The sequence below is a fragment of the Anolis carolinensis genome, chromosome 2 (genome assembly GCF_035594765.1).
Source record: "Anolis carolinensis isolate JA03-04 chromosome 2, rAnoCar3.1.pri, whole genome shotgun sequence".
Lineage (NCBI taxonomy): Eukaryota > Metazoa > Chordata > Lepidosauria > Squamata > Dactyloidae > Anolis > Anolis carolinensis.
The window spans coordinates 253,597,922-253,617,904 of NC_085842.1; the positions used below are offsets into that span (position 1 = coordinate 253,597,922).

General features: G+C 43.9%; 1 protein-coding gene across 10 annotated transcripts in view; it reads right to left on the minus strand.

Annotated features, from left to right (window-relative positions):
• cdc14b (cell division cycle 14B) overlaps positions 1 to 16,427 on the minus strand; it is a 72,163-nt gene extending 55,736 nt beyond the window's left edge. For 5 of the 10 annotated variants that reach the window (XR_010003436.1, XR_010003435.1, XR_010003434.1 and 2 more), the window contains exon 1: positions 16,033 to 16,425. Coding sequence is in view for 4 of the 10 variants with exons in the window: in XM_008103203.3 (XP_008101410.2) it covers positions 16,033 to 16,228 (196 nt within the window). In the remaining 6 variants the exon portion in view is untranslated. Of the gene's footprint in view, positions 1 to 16,032 lie in introns of all 10 variants that reach the window. The other 5 variants (XR_505584.3, XR_010003437.1, XM_008103202.3 and 2 more) reach the window with 2 other exon arrangements.
• Positions 16,428 to 19,983: the final 3,556 nt, after the last annotated feature.

A 19,983-nucleotide genomic window follows, 5' to 3' on the forward strand; every position in this document is an offset into this window, starting at 1 on the left:
CTAGACAATTGTTTTGGCAATACTTTGAAGCAAACTGTAGTTCTCTGTTGGTCCAGGAGATGCTTGGGTCGTGGAGTGTCAGCCATGGAATTCCCAAAATCACAGGGAAGTGGGGCACCTCGGTAACGAAGAAGGAAATCTCTTCCATGTGTTCCCTTATCCACATTCTGGTGGGTTCAGTCCATTGGCTTACTGGGCCCGTCTTTAGGGGACGACCATCTATAGCCTGCACCACTCGGGCATTCTTGAAATCATGATATTGTAATCCCAGAGAGTCGGCATACTCTCTATCGATGAAATTGTTTGTTGCTCCTGAGTCTATCATGGCATGGATCATGACGGGTCCCTTTTTCGCTGACCACAACGTGACCACTAGGAGAAATAGGACCCCCGTCTGCGGCTCTTGAGTGGGGTTTTTGACCGGGTTGGCGAGCCTCTCTACGCCCGGTCGTTGACTTCCCCCGCCGGCTTAGCCCCAGCCGCCTCGGCCGTCTCCGTCTCCACGGAGGACGCCGCTGCCAGGCGGGCGGCGGGCTTTCTTTTGGCTGGGCATTCTCTGGCAAGGTGGCCCCCATTACCGCAGTACCAACACAAATTCAAACGTTGGCGGCGGGCCTTTTCGGCAACATCCAATCTGGGGCGCACATTGCCCAACTGCATCGGTTCTTCCTCGCTTCCCATGGGGTTTGGGGCTGGCGGTGGGGATTTCCATACTGGTCGCGGCTGAATGCTGGTAGAAGCGGGGGGTCTCACCCCGGCTCTTCCACTCTGACCTCGGAGCCACTGTTTTTTGTTGGCAAGCAGGACTTCGGCTCGTAGACAATGATTAATGAGTCTCTCAAGAGTCTCTGGAGGATCCACCTTAGAAATTTCTTCCTGCATCTTGAAGTTAAGGCCCTCACGAAACTGCCCTCTAAGGGCGATATCGTTCCAACCGGTGTTCTGAGCCAGCACCCGGAACTCGGCTATGTACCGGGACAACGGCCTATCCCCTTGAAGGAGTCGCCGGAGTTTATGGCCGGCCGCCTCCTCGTTGTCCTCGATTCCCCAGGTCCTCCTAAGGTGGTTCAAGAACCCTTGCACGGAGCTTAGGTGCGTGGAACCTGCATCATACAGCGCCGTCGCCCAATTGGCCACAGGCCCATCTAGGAGACTGTAAATCCACGCCACTTTGACATCTTCATGGGGAAATTCAGCTTGGCGGGCTTCTATGTACGCCTGGCACTGGCGACGGAAAACATGAACCTTGGAGGCTTCTCCAGAAAATTTGGTTGGAAGCGCTAGGGCAGGGAGGCGCGCTCCACATTCCTTCAAGCCCAGAATTTCACCCTCCTGTGTTCGGAGAGTATCTCGGATCCTGTCGAATTCTTCCTTGGAAATGGTGTAGCTGAGTGGCTGGGCTTCCGCCCCGGTTCCTGTAGACATTCTGGTCTTAGGTTAATTGGTGCTTAGGGTGGCGGAGTCAAACTGTCAGGACCCTGGCTGCAGAGCACCAATAACCATGCGCAGAGACCAGAATCTATCTAATATCTTTATTAAGAAAATATATAAAGTCAATAAAAACAAGTATAGAATATAGTTCAGAAGTAGACCTTTCAGGAAAGGTCAAATATAGTCCAGGAAAATAATGTCCAATATGTGATATTAAAGTCCAAAGTTATAATCCAATAACCGAAACACACACTTTGCCAAGCAAAGTGTGGGGAGAAGACAAGGTCCTTAAGTCCATAGAAACTTGGCAAATAGGCTGGAAGCAAACTTGATACTTGGCTGGAACAAGACTCGAAACAAGGCAACAAGAGCAAAAACAAGGTCCGTGGTAAACGCGGGACAAGGCAGGGCTGGAAACTTGATCCGGGGAACAGGGAACTGGAGTACGAAGTCTACACACGATCTCACTCCTCCAGCTGACAAATTGACTCCGCAAGGATTTCTTTGCGGGCAAACACCTATATAGGATCTTGTTTTCCCGCCAAGGAACACTTTCCCTGGGGAACAAGAAACGAAACCCATACTGTGTCCAGATGCATGACTCCTTAAAGTTTCCCAAGGGAAACAGACTTAATCAGCTAATTGTCTGGCAGCTATCCTGGCGCTCCTGCGAGTCGCCTCCCGAGCGCGTCTATCTTGATTATAATAATCCCGGCGAGAAAATGGGGGAGATTTCTGCTCAAGGCTTGTTTGGCTGACTTCTTGTGGCCAAACATCTTGCAGGTGCAAGGGCTCCAATTCTGGCTGAACCGGTGGAAAACCCAAGTTTTCCTCTTCATCTGCCACAATAGTACTAGGAACGGGACTACATGGCCCATGAGTCATCACACTCATCCAGTCCGCCACAGCGGTTCAGGACCTGGACAGCCTCCTTAGTGACAGATGGGAAGCAGTGACAGAGCTGGACATCATCTGCGTACAGATGACACCGCACCCCGAAACTCCGGATGATCTCTCCCAGCGGCTTCATGTATATGTTGAACAACATGGGGGACAGTACTGACCCCTGCAGGACCCCACAAGTCAATGGTTGTGGGGCCGAGCAGGTGTCCCCCAAGGACACCATCTGGGACCGACCCTCCAGGAAGGACCGGAGCCACTGCAGAACAGTACCTCCAAGCCCCATCCCGGCAAGGCGCCCCAGAAGGATACCGTGATCGACGGTATCGAAGGCCGCTGAGAGGTCCAGCAGAACCAGCAGGGACACACTCCCCCTGTCCAGTTCCCGGCGTAGATCATCAACTAAGGCGACCAAGGCTGTCTCGGTGCCATGCCCCGGCCTGAAGCCAGACTGCGCCGGATCCAGAAAATCAGTGTCAACCAAGAATGCCTGGAGTTGTGCGGCCACCACACGTTCCATGACCTTGCCCAAAAATATTGGAAATAGGCTGAAAGTTCTCCAATTGAGTGGGGTCCAGTGATGGCTTCTTCAACAGCGGTTTGATCACAGCCAATTTGAGGCTCGCTGGAAAAATGCCTTCCTGAAGGGAGGCATTCACCACCACCTTCACCCACTCGGCCAACCCCTCTCTGGCTTCCTTTATCAGCCAGGATGGGCAGGGGTCTAGGATACATGTGGTAGCCCTCACCTCTCCAAGCACCTTGTCCACATCCTCAGGCTGAACCATCTCACTTATCTGTTGGATAAGTGAGACTCTACTGTATAAGTCAAGTCTGTGCTGGATTTACAGTTGTGCTTAAGGTAAAGGTAAAAGTTTCCCCTGACGTTAATTAAGTCCAGTCATGTCTGACTCTGGGGGTTGGTGCTCATCTCCATTTCTAAGCTGAAGAGCCGGTGTTGTCTGTAGCCACCTCCAAGGTCATGTGGCCGGCATGACTGCATGGAGCGCCGTTACCTTCCTGCCAGAGTGGTACCTATTGATCTACTCACATTGGCATGTTTTCAAACTGCTAGGTTGGCAGAAGCTGGAGCTAACAGCGGGTGTTCATTCCGCTCCTGGAATTTGAACCTGGGACCTTTCGGTCTGCAAGTTCGGCAGCGCAGTGCTTTAACACACTTCGCCACCGGGACTTAAGTGTGCTTAATCACAGGGCCCCATCTTCCTATTGGAAAACACCTTTAAGAGATCATAACTTTTTAGAAAAGCATGTCCTTTCAGAGAAGAGTCAAAAACCGTTTAGAGTAGAATCTTCTCTTGTGGTATACAACCAGATATAATTATGCAAGGAAATGGTTCCAGTTGTTAGACTGAAAAACCTGTTATCTCTGATCTGTTAGGAAAACAAGAGAGCCAGCCAGCTAGCCAGGGCATCTCTCTTGTAACAAAACAGCTATCAACAGGTCATATAGTCAAAAGGAGAGAGTGCATGTGGTCTGCAGTCCCTTTTATAACTTCTCAGGAACCATAAAGTAAAGGAAGCTGCATACCAGAACATACATACAAACAGTAAGCAACAGGATCACAGATAAACTGTTTACTAGTGGTGGCTTGAAGAAGGTTGTCATTTACAACACTTCCTGCCCAAAAATGGTTTTTTTATGATGGATTTTGCTTATGTGGTACAATTCTACATTTGAAGGTGTTCTGTTTTGGAGCGATTCCTGACATAATGATAGAATTGCTAGTGTGTGGGAGTGTGCCACAAAGCAGGCAGCGTAGGCCTATCTGGTCTTCCTCTTTCAGGGCCCAAAGAAGGGGCCTCATCATTTAACTAGCATAGGGCCTCGCTTGTCCTAAACCCAGCACTGAGTTGAGGGCCCCCATTAAGGATTTTGATATGGCCCCTGGATAAGTAGGAGGTCCCTCCACTGAGAAGGTGCTGGTGATACCTCAGAAGGTCACCATTTTGCTGCCCCAACATTCACAGACGCCAGAAGCAGCAGCATGGATGGGAGCGTAGAGGGAGTCCATGCTTTTTAAAAGTTCTCCCAGGATGGACTAAACCTTTCATCATTCAACTTGGAGATGAAGGAGGTTTCTTTTTTTGAAAAAGAGTCAAGAGACAGTCCACACTGTCACATGAAAAAGTCTAACTAGATTTTGTGGTTGTTTTTTTTTTTACTAAAGTGCTCAGACCAGTGGTTTTCAACCTGTGAATCCCCAGACTTAAAGGTTAAGTTGCTGACATGAAGGTTGCCAGTTCAAATCCAACCTGAGGAGAGTGCAGATGAGCTCTCTCTATCACAGTGGTTCTCAACCTGTGGGTCCCCAGATGTTTTGGCCTTCAACTCCCAGAAATCCTAACAGCTGGTAAACTGGCTGGGATTTCTGGGAGTTGTAAGCCAAAACACCTGGGGACCCACAGGTTGAGAACCACTGGCTTATACTTATACATGACCATACACGGTACATCGGCTCACAGCATCTTGCATGGCAACACTATTTTTGTCCTGCCTCCTTCTGTGCTAAGAACACATGCTTGGCTTCAAAACTGAGTCATCTTTATGGCACCGTGGGAATAGCTGTCACAGTTGTTCACAAGAGCCCACACCTTTAATTGTTAAAATATTTTCTTGATGAATTCTTGATTCATCAAAATGGTTCATAAACAGTCTCAAAATATTTATTTTTTGTTCAAAGTATTCCTCCCAGCTGGATGAACAGTTGTTGTTTTTTGCCCCAAGTATTAATCCAAGTTGCCTGTTGGTTTTTGGAAACCCCTTGAAATTCAAATTTTCGAAGGCAAGGAATACTCAGATGGTTTTGCCAGTTGCTTCCCTCTGAAATACAGCTTACAGCATCTGGTATTCATAGGCAGTCTTCAATCTGAGTATTAATCAGAGCTGATCCTGCTTAGCTTCCAAGATCAGACTGGATCTCGATCAATGAATCAGAACTGAGGAATCTATGGCCCTTCAAGCCAGTCCAATCCATCCTAGACAGCCTGGTCAATGGTGAGGGCTATGCTAGTAGGAGTAGCCATTTACCTAAGGGGCCAAAGGTTCCCCAACTATACATACATCAGGTGTTGACATAATCTCTTTTGCACCTTTGCAAATCCCACAGTATTGATACCTAATGTTTCCATTTGAATGAGAGGGAAATTAGAAGGGGGGTTTGCTAAAGGCACCTAGGTCTTACTTGAGATTATAACTGTTTTTCAATGCTCTGTTATCTGGCCATTGCAGCTTTGACAAGCAGACTATTGTCCCATGAAGCAGACTTCCTTTTGTGGGTCTTACCAACATGACGATAAGGAGTATGGAAAGAGATAATGAACACCCTCATCTTTATAATACAGGCAAACAACTCAGAAGAGAACGTCATACAGAAATACCTCCAAAACTGGAAAATACAATGTATAAATTGCCTCTTTATCAACCAAAGTGTAACACGTTTCTATTATATTTACTTTGTTCTCTTGTGATCACCTTAGGCTAAATATTGCCCCCAAATACTGGCAAGAATGGCATAACTACTATACAAATAAATGCATCTGGCAAAAGGTGGCCTCAACATGTGGTTCTCGCATCAGAAGCGACTTGCAGTTTCTCAAGTTGCTTCTGACATTTAAAAAAAATTGTGAGAAAGCATTTAAAATCCCCTTTCACCACGTTGAACGTAATGGCATCCTAAAGACTAAAAAAATGTAGACAGTGATACAGTGCCTGGAAGACAACACAGATATCTTCACATTATTGAGTTGATTCATGTATGTAGCATTATTTTTTCCTTTCTTCAAACTACACTGTAGCTCAGCTCTCAGGAACCTCTCAAATGGGAAACAGTGTAACTAACGGGATCATTATGAGTTAGGAACTTCCTGAGTTTACTTCAGTTTAGGATGTCAGGAAACTATGAAGAGTTCCTTATGCATTTATTAGTTTATGCAAGCTCTCGTCCTCCTGCTAAACAATTGTCTAATGTGTAGTGATTTGAAGCAAGGAGTAACACATTTAAGAAACTAATTTTAGGGTGTGGTAGTGGTATTTCAGCATAATTGATGTTCATGGCTGAGGATTTTTGTAGTTAATGACCACACCTATTTTCATTTTAAAAAACAGCATTTATTTCATTTTAATTTAATAACAATAATAATAAACTTTATTTAATACTGCCCCATCTCCCCTAGAGGACTCAGGGTGGTTTCCAACAAGGCAAAACATTCAATTGTCAAACAGAGACCACATAACAAAGTCAAACATCATATAACAAAAAACATACAATCCATCTAAAAAACTTTTAAAAATCAATTTTTTAAAAAAAACTTTGATGTCATAGATATGTCTGCAATGGACACACATTAGCTGCAAAGGATAAATCAGAATCTGACACTGCTGTAAGAGAGAAATTCTAGGCTTTTCAGTTTTGCCAAAATTACATATTTATTTGCATAGGCTACCTGCAATATTGATCTTTCTGTTATCCAAAAGACAATGATGATAGTGTGGCTTAGAAAGGGGGTGTTAAAAAGAACACGCTGTGTGCCTGTAACATGTATATTTTGCAGAAACAGTCGAACAGAGAAGTAGGAAATCAGAGGCTATACATGTTTTATATCTGCCCTTTTCTTGCACATTTCTCCCACTTATAGGGGACTGGGTCAAAATGGTGGAAAAAGGAAGAGAGTGATATGTTGAGTTGAGTTATAATGTCAAAAAGATAACAATTCTGCATTTATCTTCGACTAGGATGAGTTTACAGGCATAGACACTGTTATAGCCCAGAATAACCTTGGTCTTCCATGAGTTTCCAAATGCAGAGTGACTCAGCATTGAGGTCCAGAGCTTAGGAAAGTTACTTTTTTGGACAACATCTTCCAGAATGTTCATGGCTACTAGGTATGCTGGATGATTCTTTTTTCATCAATCTCTGGACTTAGCACACTGCAAGAGTCCTGCAACTGGCTGACACTATGCCTTCTGTTTGTAGTGGTCACCTAGGGAAATATTGGAGCTTGGGTCTATGACCCATAAAATGGCCACCTTTCCCTACCCAGGACTGGAGTTACAAAGTTCACCCATATCTCAAGATGAAAAGAACAAGACTTTCACTGGGATGATGTAGCCTACCTTCCTTTTACTAGCTGAGTTTAGGATTCTGATTGCTTATTCTGTCAACTTCCCTACTATAATAAATACTAAGTCAATAAAAAAGGGTAAAGTGTTTTTCCATTCCACATCCATCCACAGCTGTTCCTGAAAGTTCTTTAACTTCAGTAAATATTAAGAGAGAACTCCCGCTATTGTCTCTGCACCTCTCAAATCTTCAGCACTTTCATAAGTCAGTTGTCAATATTTACAGAGCAAGAGCTGCTGTTAAAAGAGTGAGTAATGTGTATCATGAGCAAGCTTTGCAGTAATCGGAACACACACACACATTTCTTGCATTATGGATCACTTTATATTAGGAAACACTGACTAGATTAAATCAGGCTCAGGCCTATGAACATTTATCCATGAGTATATCCCAATGAACATATAGGATCCATTTTTGACTTTACCATGCACAGGATTGGGCTCTGTTTTGGGGAGAGAACGGCAACACAGACTTCAGATGATAAAAGGCTTTTTTTGCTCATCTTCTTAGGTGAAGAAGCCACCGACTTCTGCAGCTGAAATGCAAGGGTAGATACAATCTCTTTCTCAAGCTGGGGGTCCCCAGATGTTTTTGGTCTACAACTCCCACAAATCCCAGCCAGTTTACCAGCTGTTAGGATTTCTGGGAGTTGAAGGCCAAAAACATCTGGGTTGAGAACCACTGCTTTAACATCATTGCTTGTTTAGTATGAAAGCTCTCAAGAAGTCCCATGATAGTGTAAAAAGCCCCACCAGATGCAACATATCCAAACATCTCCCTTAATCATGTTTCCAGAAAACCCTATAGCCCATTTCTTTAAAAATTGCAATGGGAAATTCTCCACCAATTTCAGGGCCGGGCTGTGGCGCAGGCTGTTGAGCAACCAGCTGCACCAGCTGCAATGAATCACTCTGACCAGGAGGTCATGAGTTCGAGGCCAGCTCGGAGCCCCGTGTTTGTCTTGTCTTTGTTCTATGTTAAGGCATTGAATGTTTGCCTTATATGTGTAATGTGATCCGCCCTGAGTCCCCTTCGGGGTGAGAAGGGCGGAATATAAATACTGTAAATAAAGTAAAGGATGCTCCTTAGGACAAAATGCCAGTCTGAATATTGCAAACTGGTCCAGTAACATCTAGGGCACATCAATCTTTTCTTATATCTAGGTTTAGATATTTCTATCATCCCCATTCTAGCAAATGATACATCCACTGCCAGTCATCTTAATCAACATCACTGACCCCCGGCTCATTTAATTCTTGTTTTCTTGCACTAGAATGGGGACTATCATTGCAGCCTGATCGTGGCCCAGCAAAAACACCATTATAAATATAGAGAGCTCACAGAACCTTCCTCTTGCAACTCGCTGCTTTCTGCATATATCTGAATCTCCATGTTGTGCTGTGAGTCACTTTGAACCCAACTAAAAATATTTTACATAAGCCAAGTCGAGCAAGACTCATGATCTGAAAAGCCCTTTATAATGACTTATTAATTCTCCCCAGGCAAGGAGCCAACACAAAGGCCAACTCTGTAGCAGCCAGAGGGTACTTCAGTTTTAAATGCCCTTGAGATAATATTCAAGGGGGTGGGCTCCAATCCCCCCCCCCCCCCGAGTTACTGGTATAGAGTAGCCATTGTCAAATCTACCCATTCATATCATGGGGATAATACTGGCCTCACATATATGGCTGTTCGAGACAACATAAGACATTTTGGGCACTTGAAATATACTGCACAAAGGCTACTTGTTATTATCATTTTCCATCTTGTATCTACATTTGTTGTGCAGTGTAACAGCTGTCTATACTGCAGGGACATCTGTTGCTATTGTCTGTGGCAGCACTAGCAATATAATATGTTCTAATGAGACAATAACTGATCCCTGAACCTATTTACTTATGTATAGAAAAACTTGAATTCCACATTCTAGTAACAGCAGTTAAAATTAATATTAAAGACAATTACAGAACAGTGTTAAAATTATAAAAAAGTAAAGGTTAGAATGATAGAATACTAAAAAAAATCAAACAAAACATTGTCAAAAGCAAATTGCTGGCTGAGCAAGAACATCTTTGTCATATGGCAAAATGCAATCGGAGAAGATGCCAGCCTAGCTTTTGAGTGCAACAGGTGGAAATGTTTTGCTACAAGTCATTAAACTTCAGCACATATATTTTTAGCCTATCTGATCCAAGAACTCTAAACATGTAACAGATGAAGCAACCCTAAGCTCCCTGATACATATTTTCACAGACTGACAGCTTCCTGAAAATGTCCAAAGGATGAGGGAAACAAATGTTCATCTTGTTAGTTGTTATTTTATATTAATGGGCGCTGTTTATTGATTTGTTGCAAATTTTGTTGTATTCTATGTGTTTTGTGTTGCACTTTTGTTGTGCTTTTTTGTAAGCCAGCCCAAGTCCCTTTTGGGAGATGGTGGCAAGATAGAAATACAGTTATTATTATAATAATTATTAAATGAGAAAGGTTGCACTCCCTCTCCATTGTGCACAAGATGATTAGTAAGCTACCATTTATACTTATATAAGTTGACCTCATGTATAAGTCAAGGTTTGGAGGCCAAAATTAGAGTTTCTAATATGATGTATAGATAAGTCAAGGTCATTCTGCAGAGAGGGGATAGCACCAATGCTGATGGCCAGCCTCATGGGCTGCCAGCACCGTTTCCCTACCAAGGCATTCAAAAAGGCCAGAACCATCTCATCGTGGAAAATAGAGGAGGTTGGTGCTTCTTTCAGGTTTTTCTGGGATATATGACTATCTCACTTTTTGGCACTCTCAGAGAAGGTGGTGGCTGTTTTTAAATTAAGAATTGAGGTAAAATATTCACATTGGCCCATGGATAAGCTGGCCATGAATTGGGTTGAATTCTGACTAAAATTTCTAGATTTATATGTGAATATATAGGGTATCTCCATCCCAGCTAAGCTGAGTAGCATTTGCTTATCTAAGCCTCAACAGTAAAGGCATACTTAAGTTAGCAAAACCTCTGATAAAGAAACTCCAATTTACAAAACATTGTTGTAGAAGCTCAGCCCAATCCCCTCTTTCTTATCTTCTGGGTAGCTTGGAGTTGTGTTGCTGCTTGTTGTTGTTTTTGCAGCATTGGAATTGGGACGAAGGTGAAGAAGAGATGGAGGAATACAGAATACAGTGTTGTGTTACAGCAGTGGGCCTGTTGTAAACAATGCAATAAAGCGTGACCTGTAGAAGAATGGGATTCTAACTCTAGGTGACCTTATTGTAGCTGTTTGTGCTTGCATACACAAAGCAGCGGCCTCCAGGATCACTAACTGAGCATGTGTTAAGAGAAAACAGAAAGACAGAGCAAAGGCAGATTAGAAGAAATCGCCTCAGGGTGTATGTATTTTGGTGGAAGTTTTCAAGTGGCTTCTAGAAAATTCAAAACCTGTTATTGCGGGCCGCCTTGAATCCCTATCCTAGTAGAAAAGAGGGAAGATGTCAAATAGTCTTCTAGGTACTGACTTCTCATTGCTCTGTATAGGTTGGGTTCACTGGATCAAAGCAACCTGAACTAATGATTTAAACAGTTATTGTAATCATAAAGGAAGTGCAGTGAAATTAAAACACAGATTTCACTCAAGATTCCAGTTAAGCGCACCCATGCCCATTTTTTTTCTAGAAAAATGAAAACATGTTGGTTTATGACCAGTTTTTATTATTAAGGAAAATATCCCTAAATCTGTATTTATGCAACCCATAAGCCTTTCATGCTGAAGAATGTACATTTGACTGAAGACAGGGAACCAGTTTTAAAATCTGCTTTCTTGGTACACATATACTAACTTCTAAACTTCTAAGACTGAAATAACAATTGCAACTTAAACCTTCTTAATAATCACTTGGGATACATAGATCATGGGCTAGATCCAGACAATTTGAAGCATAAACCTAGATCCAGAACAAAGTTTTTTCCAACCTCTCCTCCTTCCTGCATCTCTATAATCCCTTCAGTTGCTTCTTAAAGGGGTGTGTGACCTGGCGGGGGGAATGGGTGCATCATAGGAAATATCTTGAAAAATCAGAGAGCCACTTTTGGGGAAGGAAACCTGTTTTTATTCATCTATCAGAATGCAAGGATGGAGATATTTTTTCTGTTTCAAAGCTGGCATGCCCACAAAGTTGTCAGATCAAAGTACAATTCAATGATATTTGGGGACCCAGATTGGATAAAAACTAAAGAGCACCAACCACTATGCAAAAAATATATAGTTGGCTCTCATAGAATCTCACAGAATCCACAGATTGGATTCTATGGATTTATGGTCCTTTGAAGGCTGATGAATATGAGTTTGACACCTCTGATTTATAACATACAACCATTCCCCAACAATTATTGACACAAGCACTTGCTTTCAAATAGACAAGATGAATTATTGTCACCCAAAGTTTTCATTCAAACTATTTTTCATAAGTAGTCTATCATGCTAGGTAGTTTAGCAAATCAGCTAGAAATGGTTTATTAGCCCAGTGCACACACAGTATTTTTTTTAAAAAAACTCACGAAGGTGGGTTGAAAACCAATGCTTTTTTTTACAAGCCACATAAGTTTCAGTTGAGTTTTACCCACACATATACTCTATCCTTTTAAGCAATTAAATTATCTTATCAGAATGTTAGTCTGACCCCAGAACATTAACTACATGTATCATTCTTTTCTGTATCATGTGACAATGTATTATTATTTTCCATGTACAAACACAGCAAAATATTTACATCTGTAAAAATGCTGAGGCCAGGAGTGTGTTCTAATGTACAAAATGAAAACATCTATAAGTTAATGGCCAGTAACTGCAAAATAGCAATGTTAAGAGTGCTCACATTCATCCAATGTCTGGAACTACCACTATGAATGGTGATTCAGTATTTTCAGTCACAATGCCAGCAATAAACTCAATAGCAAGAAACAATTGGCAAAAGTGGTGTTTCTTTTGTTTGGTTTTTATGTCCAGATAATATTGAGTTGCTACTACTGCTGTTGCTGTTATTGTTGTTATTTAAATATTTAAACAGCATCCTCAGTGTACCACTGTATAAAACAAACAAAATGGGTGGGTCCTGCCAAAGGCATACAATCATTTATATATAGATAGATAGATAGACAGGGCCGTAGCCAGAAAAAAAATTCGGAAGGGGGGTTGAACCCCTAGCACCCCCCACCCCCGCTACAAACCTGTCAATATCTGCTTGAGATAGTGCCTGGAAGGACTCTTAATGTTTTGCGTCTCGTAGACTTAGCATGGGGATTTGGTTAACCAGTTAAAATTCATGAGTAAACCAGGGTTTTTTTATAACCTGAAAAATTTCAGGGGGGGGGGGTTTGAATCCCTAACCCCCCCCCCTCGCTACAGGCCTGTAGATAGATATAGTCATCCATACATACACATGCACACACATACACACACACACACACATGTATATACACACATTTATAGAGAGAGAGAGAGTGATTATATGCTATTGTAGTGTACTGTAATGGTTTGAGTGTTGGACTCCGACTCTGGAAACCATGACCCAAATCCACACTCAGCCATGGAAATTCACTTGGTGGCCTTGGGCATGTCACACTCTCTCCACCTCAGAGAGAAGCAAAGGTAAATTGCCTTCTGAACAAACCTTGCTAAGACAACCCTATGCTAGGGTCACCATAGGGTTCCTATAAATTGGAAATTACTTGAAGGCACACAACAACACAGCAAATACACACATAGCAGGAGTAATAGAAAGATTTTTGCAGAAACACTAGTCAGAAAAAACAAGGAGCAGACAATAAAAAGGGCGACTCTTCCACACATAGGCCTATCCAGTCTGGAGAAGCAACAATTACAATGGGTCATAACTAATATGTGAAGAAAGAAAGGACATTTCCTGCAAACCTCAACTGGAGAAGGAAGAGGCAAAGGATTCCATTTCCTGATCTGATCATCCAGATTACACATAAAGGTGAAACAGAAGTCGCAGAAGGGGACTATTGAATCTGGACCTGAGCCCAACGTCTAGTTCCAGATCCGCATCAACGGGATTTAGAAAACTTCTATTCACTTCCTCTGACTTAATTCAAGCTGGGACTAACCACAAAACCTGACTCTTTATTTTTCCATCTTCTAAATTAAAAAAAAATCTGTACACTATTCAGATGGGTGGATGATCCTGGGGATTAGACATTTCTCCTTTGAGCAGCTATTTCCATTTTAATCTAGCTTCCACTGCAAAGCTTTAGAGGTATCACTTCCAACAACATAAACAACCATCACCTAACAAAGAACACATCTATATTTAGTATCAGTTTCAAACCGGCATTGAAGAGAGTGGTCTCACTGTACAGGTGATTACATAGGAAATCTTGGAATCAGTTTGAGTCTTGGATAGCAATCACACAATCCACAGAGCACTATCTTTTGCCTGCTGGCTAACTCACTTGTACTATATGGCTGCTACGATACATCCTAAATGCGGAAAGGAGCGGAAATGAAATAAATAAAATAAGGAGGTTCATGGACAGATTTTGTTCTTGCGGCCCACTGCTGAGCCGTGACCCACAGGTTGAGAACCAGAGGTACAGTAGAGTCTCTGTTGTGACTGCGCCTTCGGGGATTATGGTTGATGGTGATGAAATTCGAAGAGGAAGAAAAAACCCTCGTGATGAGGGTTCACTGGAGGAGTTGCGCAGGAAGCGACTTAGAGAGCTATATGGGGGATCTTCTGAGGAAGATTCAGATGGGGAGATGGATGCTGAGGAACAGGTGGTGGCTGGGGAAGCGGGCACTGAATGGGCACAGCCACCGGAGATGTCTGGGGATTTGGGGCTTATGGATACTTCTGAACCTGGGGTTTCTGCAGGAGCTGATCCCAATTGGGATGCTTGGAGAAGGGAGGATGGTTCTTTAAGTGTTCATGGGGCTAAGTGTGGGCAGGATGATTGGGACTCCGACGAATTGCTAGGTACTCCAGATCCACGAGCTCTAGCTGTGTGGAGTTCAGACTCTGAGTAGATTTGGGACACCTGGTGTTTGGGTGTGAGCGTTTGGTCACCCAGGAGGAAGGGGAATAAAATGGGAATGTTTGGCCACTGCACTTTGCGCGTGGCAAGGTGTTGCTGAGGCGCCATTGGGATCTCTGTGTTTCTGGACTTGGACTGCGATTCGGATCTGCTGATACCATCTGGCTTGGCTCTCGCTGTGTCTTATCGTGGACCTGTTTTGGATGACTGCACCCTCTTCGGACTTTGGATTGAATTTGACCTGGCTTCTGTCTACGCCCTCTGACTGACGGCTACTCCCGGCTTCTGACTATTGGTTTGTCTTTCAGAATTTCTGCTGCCTCCTGACCTGACCTTGGATTCTTCTGACGACGGCTATTCATCATCCCTTTGAGGCTCTCGGCTTATCTGCACCGTGGAAGCAGCTTTACTGCTTTTCTAGTTTGTTTATTTTCCAGCAATTAACTCTATTTGTTTTCCAAAGCTGAATTGAAGCGTTATTTAGTTTTTTATTGAATGCCAGCATGAGAAATTAGCGTGGCTCGTTTTTGAGTTATTATTGTCCAATCTACTCACGAAACACTGAAAAGTGAAGTGTTTCAAGGATATTTCCTGTGTTTATGTTATTTTTTGGCTTATCTTCGGAATAAACTTTGTTTTGTATGTTAACTGGCGTCTGACTCTTGACAGTCTCACTAATCCAAGCCTCGCTTATCCAAGCCTCTGGATTATCCAAGCCATTTTTGTAGTCAATGTTTTCAATATATTGTGATATTTTGGTGCTAAATTCGTAAATACAGTATATACAACATAACATGACTGCGTATTGAACTACTTTTTCTGTCAAATTTGTTGTATAACATGATGTTTTGGTGCTTAATTTGTAAAATCATAACCTTATTTGATGTTTAATAGGCTTCTCCTTAATCCCTCCTTATTATCCAAGATATTTGCTTATCCAAGCTTCTGCTGGCCCGTTTAGCTTGGATAAGTGAGACTCTACTGTATAAAGTGTTATATAAGGTAAAGTGACTTTTGGAATAATGTATATGGAGGTAACACTTGTATGGCAAAAGTTTGTTAATTGAATTGATGTATCAAACTTCGGCCCTCCAAAGCAAGAAAACGATTTCACTTTACAATCTAGATGAGAGGTGGGCAAAGTGCAGCCCCAAAGACCATTTCTGGAGCCCTAGGGATCAAATCTTAAGAGCAACCATGAGGGCATTTTACCATGTTTTTGCACAGGATCGTTTTTGTTTGAGGAAAGGATTTAACACAGATTTGAAAAGAAGTGGAAGGCGGAAGTTTGCAGCTGAGGGGGGAAAGGAAGGGGCCTGAGGCTGTTAGGAAGGGTGGGAGTTGAAGTCCCAGACACCTGGAGGGCCGGAGTTGGCCCATGCCTGGTGCAGATGCACCCCGGGTTAAGCAAAACATAAAATATTGGAAAAGCAGGCAGAAAGGGCGGGTGATTTCCATCCCGGGTGGCCAGCCTGGAGCAAGCCCCACTGTCTCAGCCTCAGAAGGGGGCGTACTCACCGGTGACCTGGAGGAGGACCTCCTTCTGTGCGGGCTTGGCCTCTTCCTCCTCCTCCTCCTCCTCCTCCAGCACTACGTTCAGGGCCGGCAGCGAGCGCCGAGACTTCTTGACCGGGGGCAGCGGCGGCGCGACGGGCGGCAGGGTGGCCGGGGCGGAGTGTCTCCGCGCCCCCGTCGCCGTGGTCTTCCGCTTCATGGCGGCAGCGGAGGAGGAGGCGGAGGAGGAGGCGGCGGCGGAGGCGGGGGCTGCTGCTGCCAAAGCCGGCCGCCCGGGCTCATCCCCGCCGCCGCCGCCTCCCCGCTCCCCGCGGCCGGGGTTCAACCAGGGCGAAGGCGGGGAGCAGCAGCAGCAGCAACAACAACAAGACAGGGGACAAGCGCCGCCCCGCCCTCTCCTCCTCCTCCTCCTCCTCCTCGCCTCCGCCGCCGTTCGGACTCGCTCGCCCTCCCGCCCGCCTCCCATTGGGCCCCGGAGACGTGACGTCACAATGCCCCCCCCCGCCGCCCCCGGGGTGATGTCACAGGGAGAAGTCTGAAACGAAGAGAGGAGGGGTTCCCACCACGGGGATTGCGACGTAGTTCCCGGAGAAGACCTTTGGAGGTCCCTCCTAAGCACTCAGGAGCATCAACGGGAATTCCAGACAAGAAACAATCAGGGTCAGCTAACACCGCCCAACAAAAGATTCCCCCAGTCAGAAAGCAGCCAGGCTTCGAAGCTACAACTCAATGTGTTGTCGAAGGCTTTCATGGCCGGGATCATTGTATGTTTTTCGGGCTGTATGGCCATGTTCCAGAAGTATTCTCTCCTGCCGTTTCGCCCACATCTATGGCAGCGTCAGAGGTTCTGGCCTAATCTACATGTCCGAACGTATCTCCTCCTATGAGCCAGGAAGATCCCTAAGGTCATCAGGTGAGGCCCTGCTCTCGGTCCCTCCTGCCTCACAAGCACAGCTGGTGGGTATGAGGGACAGGGCCTTCTTGGTGGTGGCTCCCCAGCTGCGGAACACCCTCCCCAGAGAAATATGGCAAGCCCCAACCCTTTTGAGTTTTAGAAAAGCCCTGAAAACATGGCTACCCTGTTTCCCCGAAAATAAGACATCCCCAGAAAATAAGACCTAGTAAAGGTTTTGCTGGATTGCTAAATATAAGGCCTCCCCCGAAAGTAAGATCTAGCAAAGTTTTTGTTTGGAAGCAAGGCTGCCAAACAGAACACCAGAGCACACAGTATTGGTAAATGTACATACCATTGAGTGTTTTACATGGAAATAATGGTAGTAACAAGAAATTTTTGATAGGATTCAGTTTGTCTGGTTATGCTGGTTTGTGATGAGATGTACTGTACAGTATATAATAAATGTTAATTTTTTTGTTCAACAATAAATGTGAATTAAGACATCCCCTGAAAATAAGATCTAGCACATCTTTGGGAGCAAAAATTAATATAAGACACTGTCTTATTTTCGGGGAAACATGGTGTGTGCCCAGGCTTTCGAAGATTAAATGATAAAGACGACCCGGACTGATTTACGGCTACAGCACAAGGATTTTGGATGAATGGATTTTAATCATATGTTTTATATTTTTATATTGTTTTAATTGGATTTTCATTGCTGTTTTAATTATGTGTAGGCATCGAATTGTTGCCAATTTTGTACGCCGCCCTGAGTCCCTTTGGTTGAGAAGGGCGGGATATAAATGTTGGAAATAAATAAATAAATAAATGTGGGCAAAACGTCAGGAGAGAATACTTCTGGAACATGGCCATACAGCCCGAAAAACAACCCAATGCTACTCAAGCTGGCCAATTGCAACTTTCACACCTGTCTCAAACAGACAAAGAGTTCTTTCTCCCACCCTGGACCTTCTACAGATATAGAAACCCCACTGGCCCACTTTCCAACAGACCTCCGAGGGTGCCTGCCATAGATGTGGGCAAAACATCAGGAGAGAATGCTTCTGGATCATGGCCATACAGCCCAGAAAACACGCAGCAACCTACTTCAAAAATTATACAGTATATTATATGTCACGTTTTATATAACATTCAAAACATAAGGAATTATATCTTGTACGTACAAACAGTCCCCGTGTTACAAGCAAGATAGTTTCTGCAGGTTTGTTCTTAAGTTAAATTGGTATGCAAATTGGGACAGGTACATTTAAAAAATGTAAATCCAGCCAAACATCTTTTAGTTTTCAGTGGCATGTAGTGTTTGTTTTCCTGTCTGTGTCCCTGTTCAGAAGATTTCATCTCACTTTCTGTCCCTGTGATAATTGGATTTTCAAAAAAAATGGCTTGTAGAAACAAGAATTGGTACGAAAGCTTCAGTGGAGACACCTTTTTCACCATGATAATAATAACAACACACTGCCTCCAGTGGCACAGTATGTTAAAGCACTGAGCTGCTGAACTTGCTGTCTGAAAGGTCGCAGGTTCGAATCCGCTGAGCGGAGTGAGCGCCCGCTGTTAGCTCCAGCTTCTGCCAACCTAGCCGTTCGAAAACACGCAAAAATGTGAATAGATCAATAGGGGGGAAGGTAACAGTGCTCCATGCAGTCATGCCGGCCACATGACCTTGGAGGTGTCTACGGACAACACCGGCTCTTCGACTTAGAAATGGAGATGATCACCAACCCCCAGAGTCAGACATGACTGGACTTAATGTCAGGGGAAACCTTTACCTTTTAACATTGAATGTGTAAAACAAAACCAAATTATTTTAAAAGTGCTGCATTTGTTCCTTTAATAATAAAAAAGCATCAGACAATTCCTACTGAAAATTAAAGTGCAATCCAGTGGAAAATTATCCTGTCTTAAATATATAGGAGTGGGTGGGATGCAAATAATTAGCTAGCAGCATGGATCAAACTGTGACGTCTGGTATATTTCAAGAACCGTAGTGCCAAAAAAGTAATTTTTCCAAGTTCTGCACAGAAGGCATAGATTTGACATGTCAGCAACTTTCTTCCTGTGGATTCTTCTTTTTCCTTCCTTCCCTCCCTCCTGAGCACACCTAGACACATGTATTTGTTGCTTATTCTCTTTGCTTCCTTCTGAGATAAGTTTGCCATCTGCTGGATATTCAAATGCTGTCATTTCATATTCAGACACCAGTGTTTTAAAGCACATGTGATAAGCACAGTTGTGCTTATTGTTTACAGCAAAAAGGGGGTCTTGTAGCATTTTGAAAATTAATATACAGTATAGTGACATAATTCATTGTGTGACTGGAACAAATAATTGGGGTATATGGATACAAGAGAGTGGGATGGGGAGATAAGATTATCACTAATTATTGATACTGTCAGTGATCATGAATACAACAGAACACATGTGTAAGTGATCACCTCTGCTGATTGGCTATATTTAATAAGATCTCTGTAATTGCAGAATCCATATTCAGGATTTCACTTATCCTTGTTCACAATGGACAGGGGGAATAAGAATTTGGCATGTCCTCCAAGGAGCCCCCGGTGGCACAGCGTATTAACCCGCTGAGCTGCTGAACTTGTGGACCAAAAGGTTGCAGGTTCAAATCCGGGGAGCGGAGTGAGCACCTGCTGTTATCCCCAGCTTCTGCCAACCTACCAGTTCGAAAACATGCAAATGTGAGTAGATCAATAGGTACCGCTCTGGCGGGAAGGTAACGGCGCTCCATGCAGTCATGCTGGCCACATGACTATGGAGGTATCTATGGACAATGCCGGCTCTTCGGCTTAGAAATGGAGATGAGCATCAACCCCCAGAGTCGGACACAACTGGGCTTAATGTCAGGGGAAAACCTTTACCTTTACCTATGTCCTCCAAACAATCCTATGGTATGCTTCCTCCAGAAGTTACCATAAAATTGTGTTGCAGGATTAGCAAATTCATAGAGAGGACACCTTTCTAAGGACCCCATCACATTGAGGTCCAGAAGCCTGGGGACAGTGTGGGGCAGCACCCAGCTC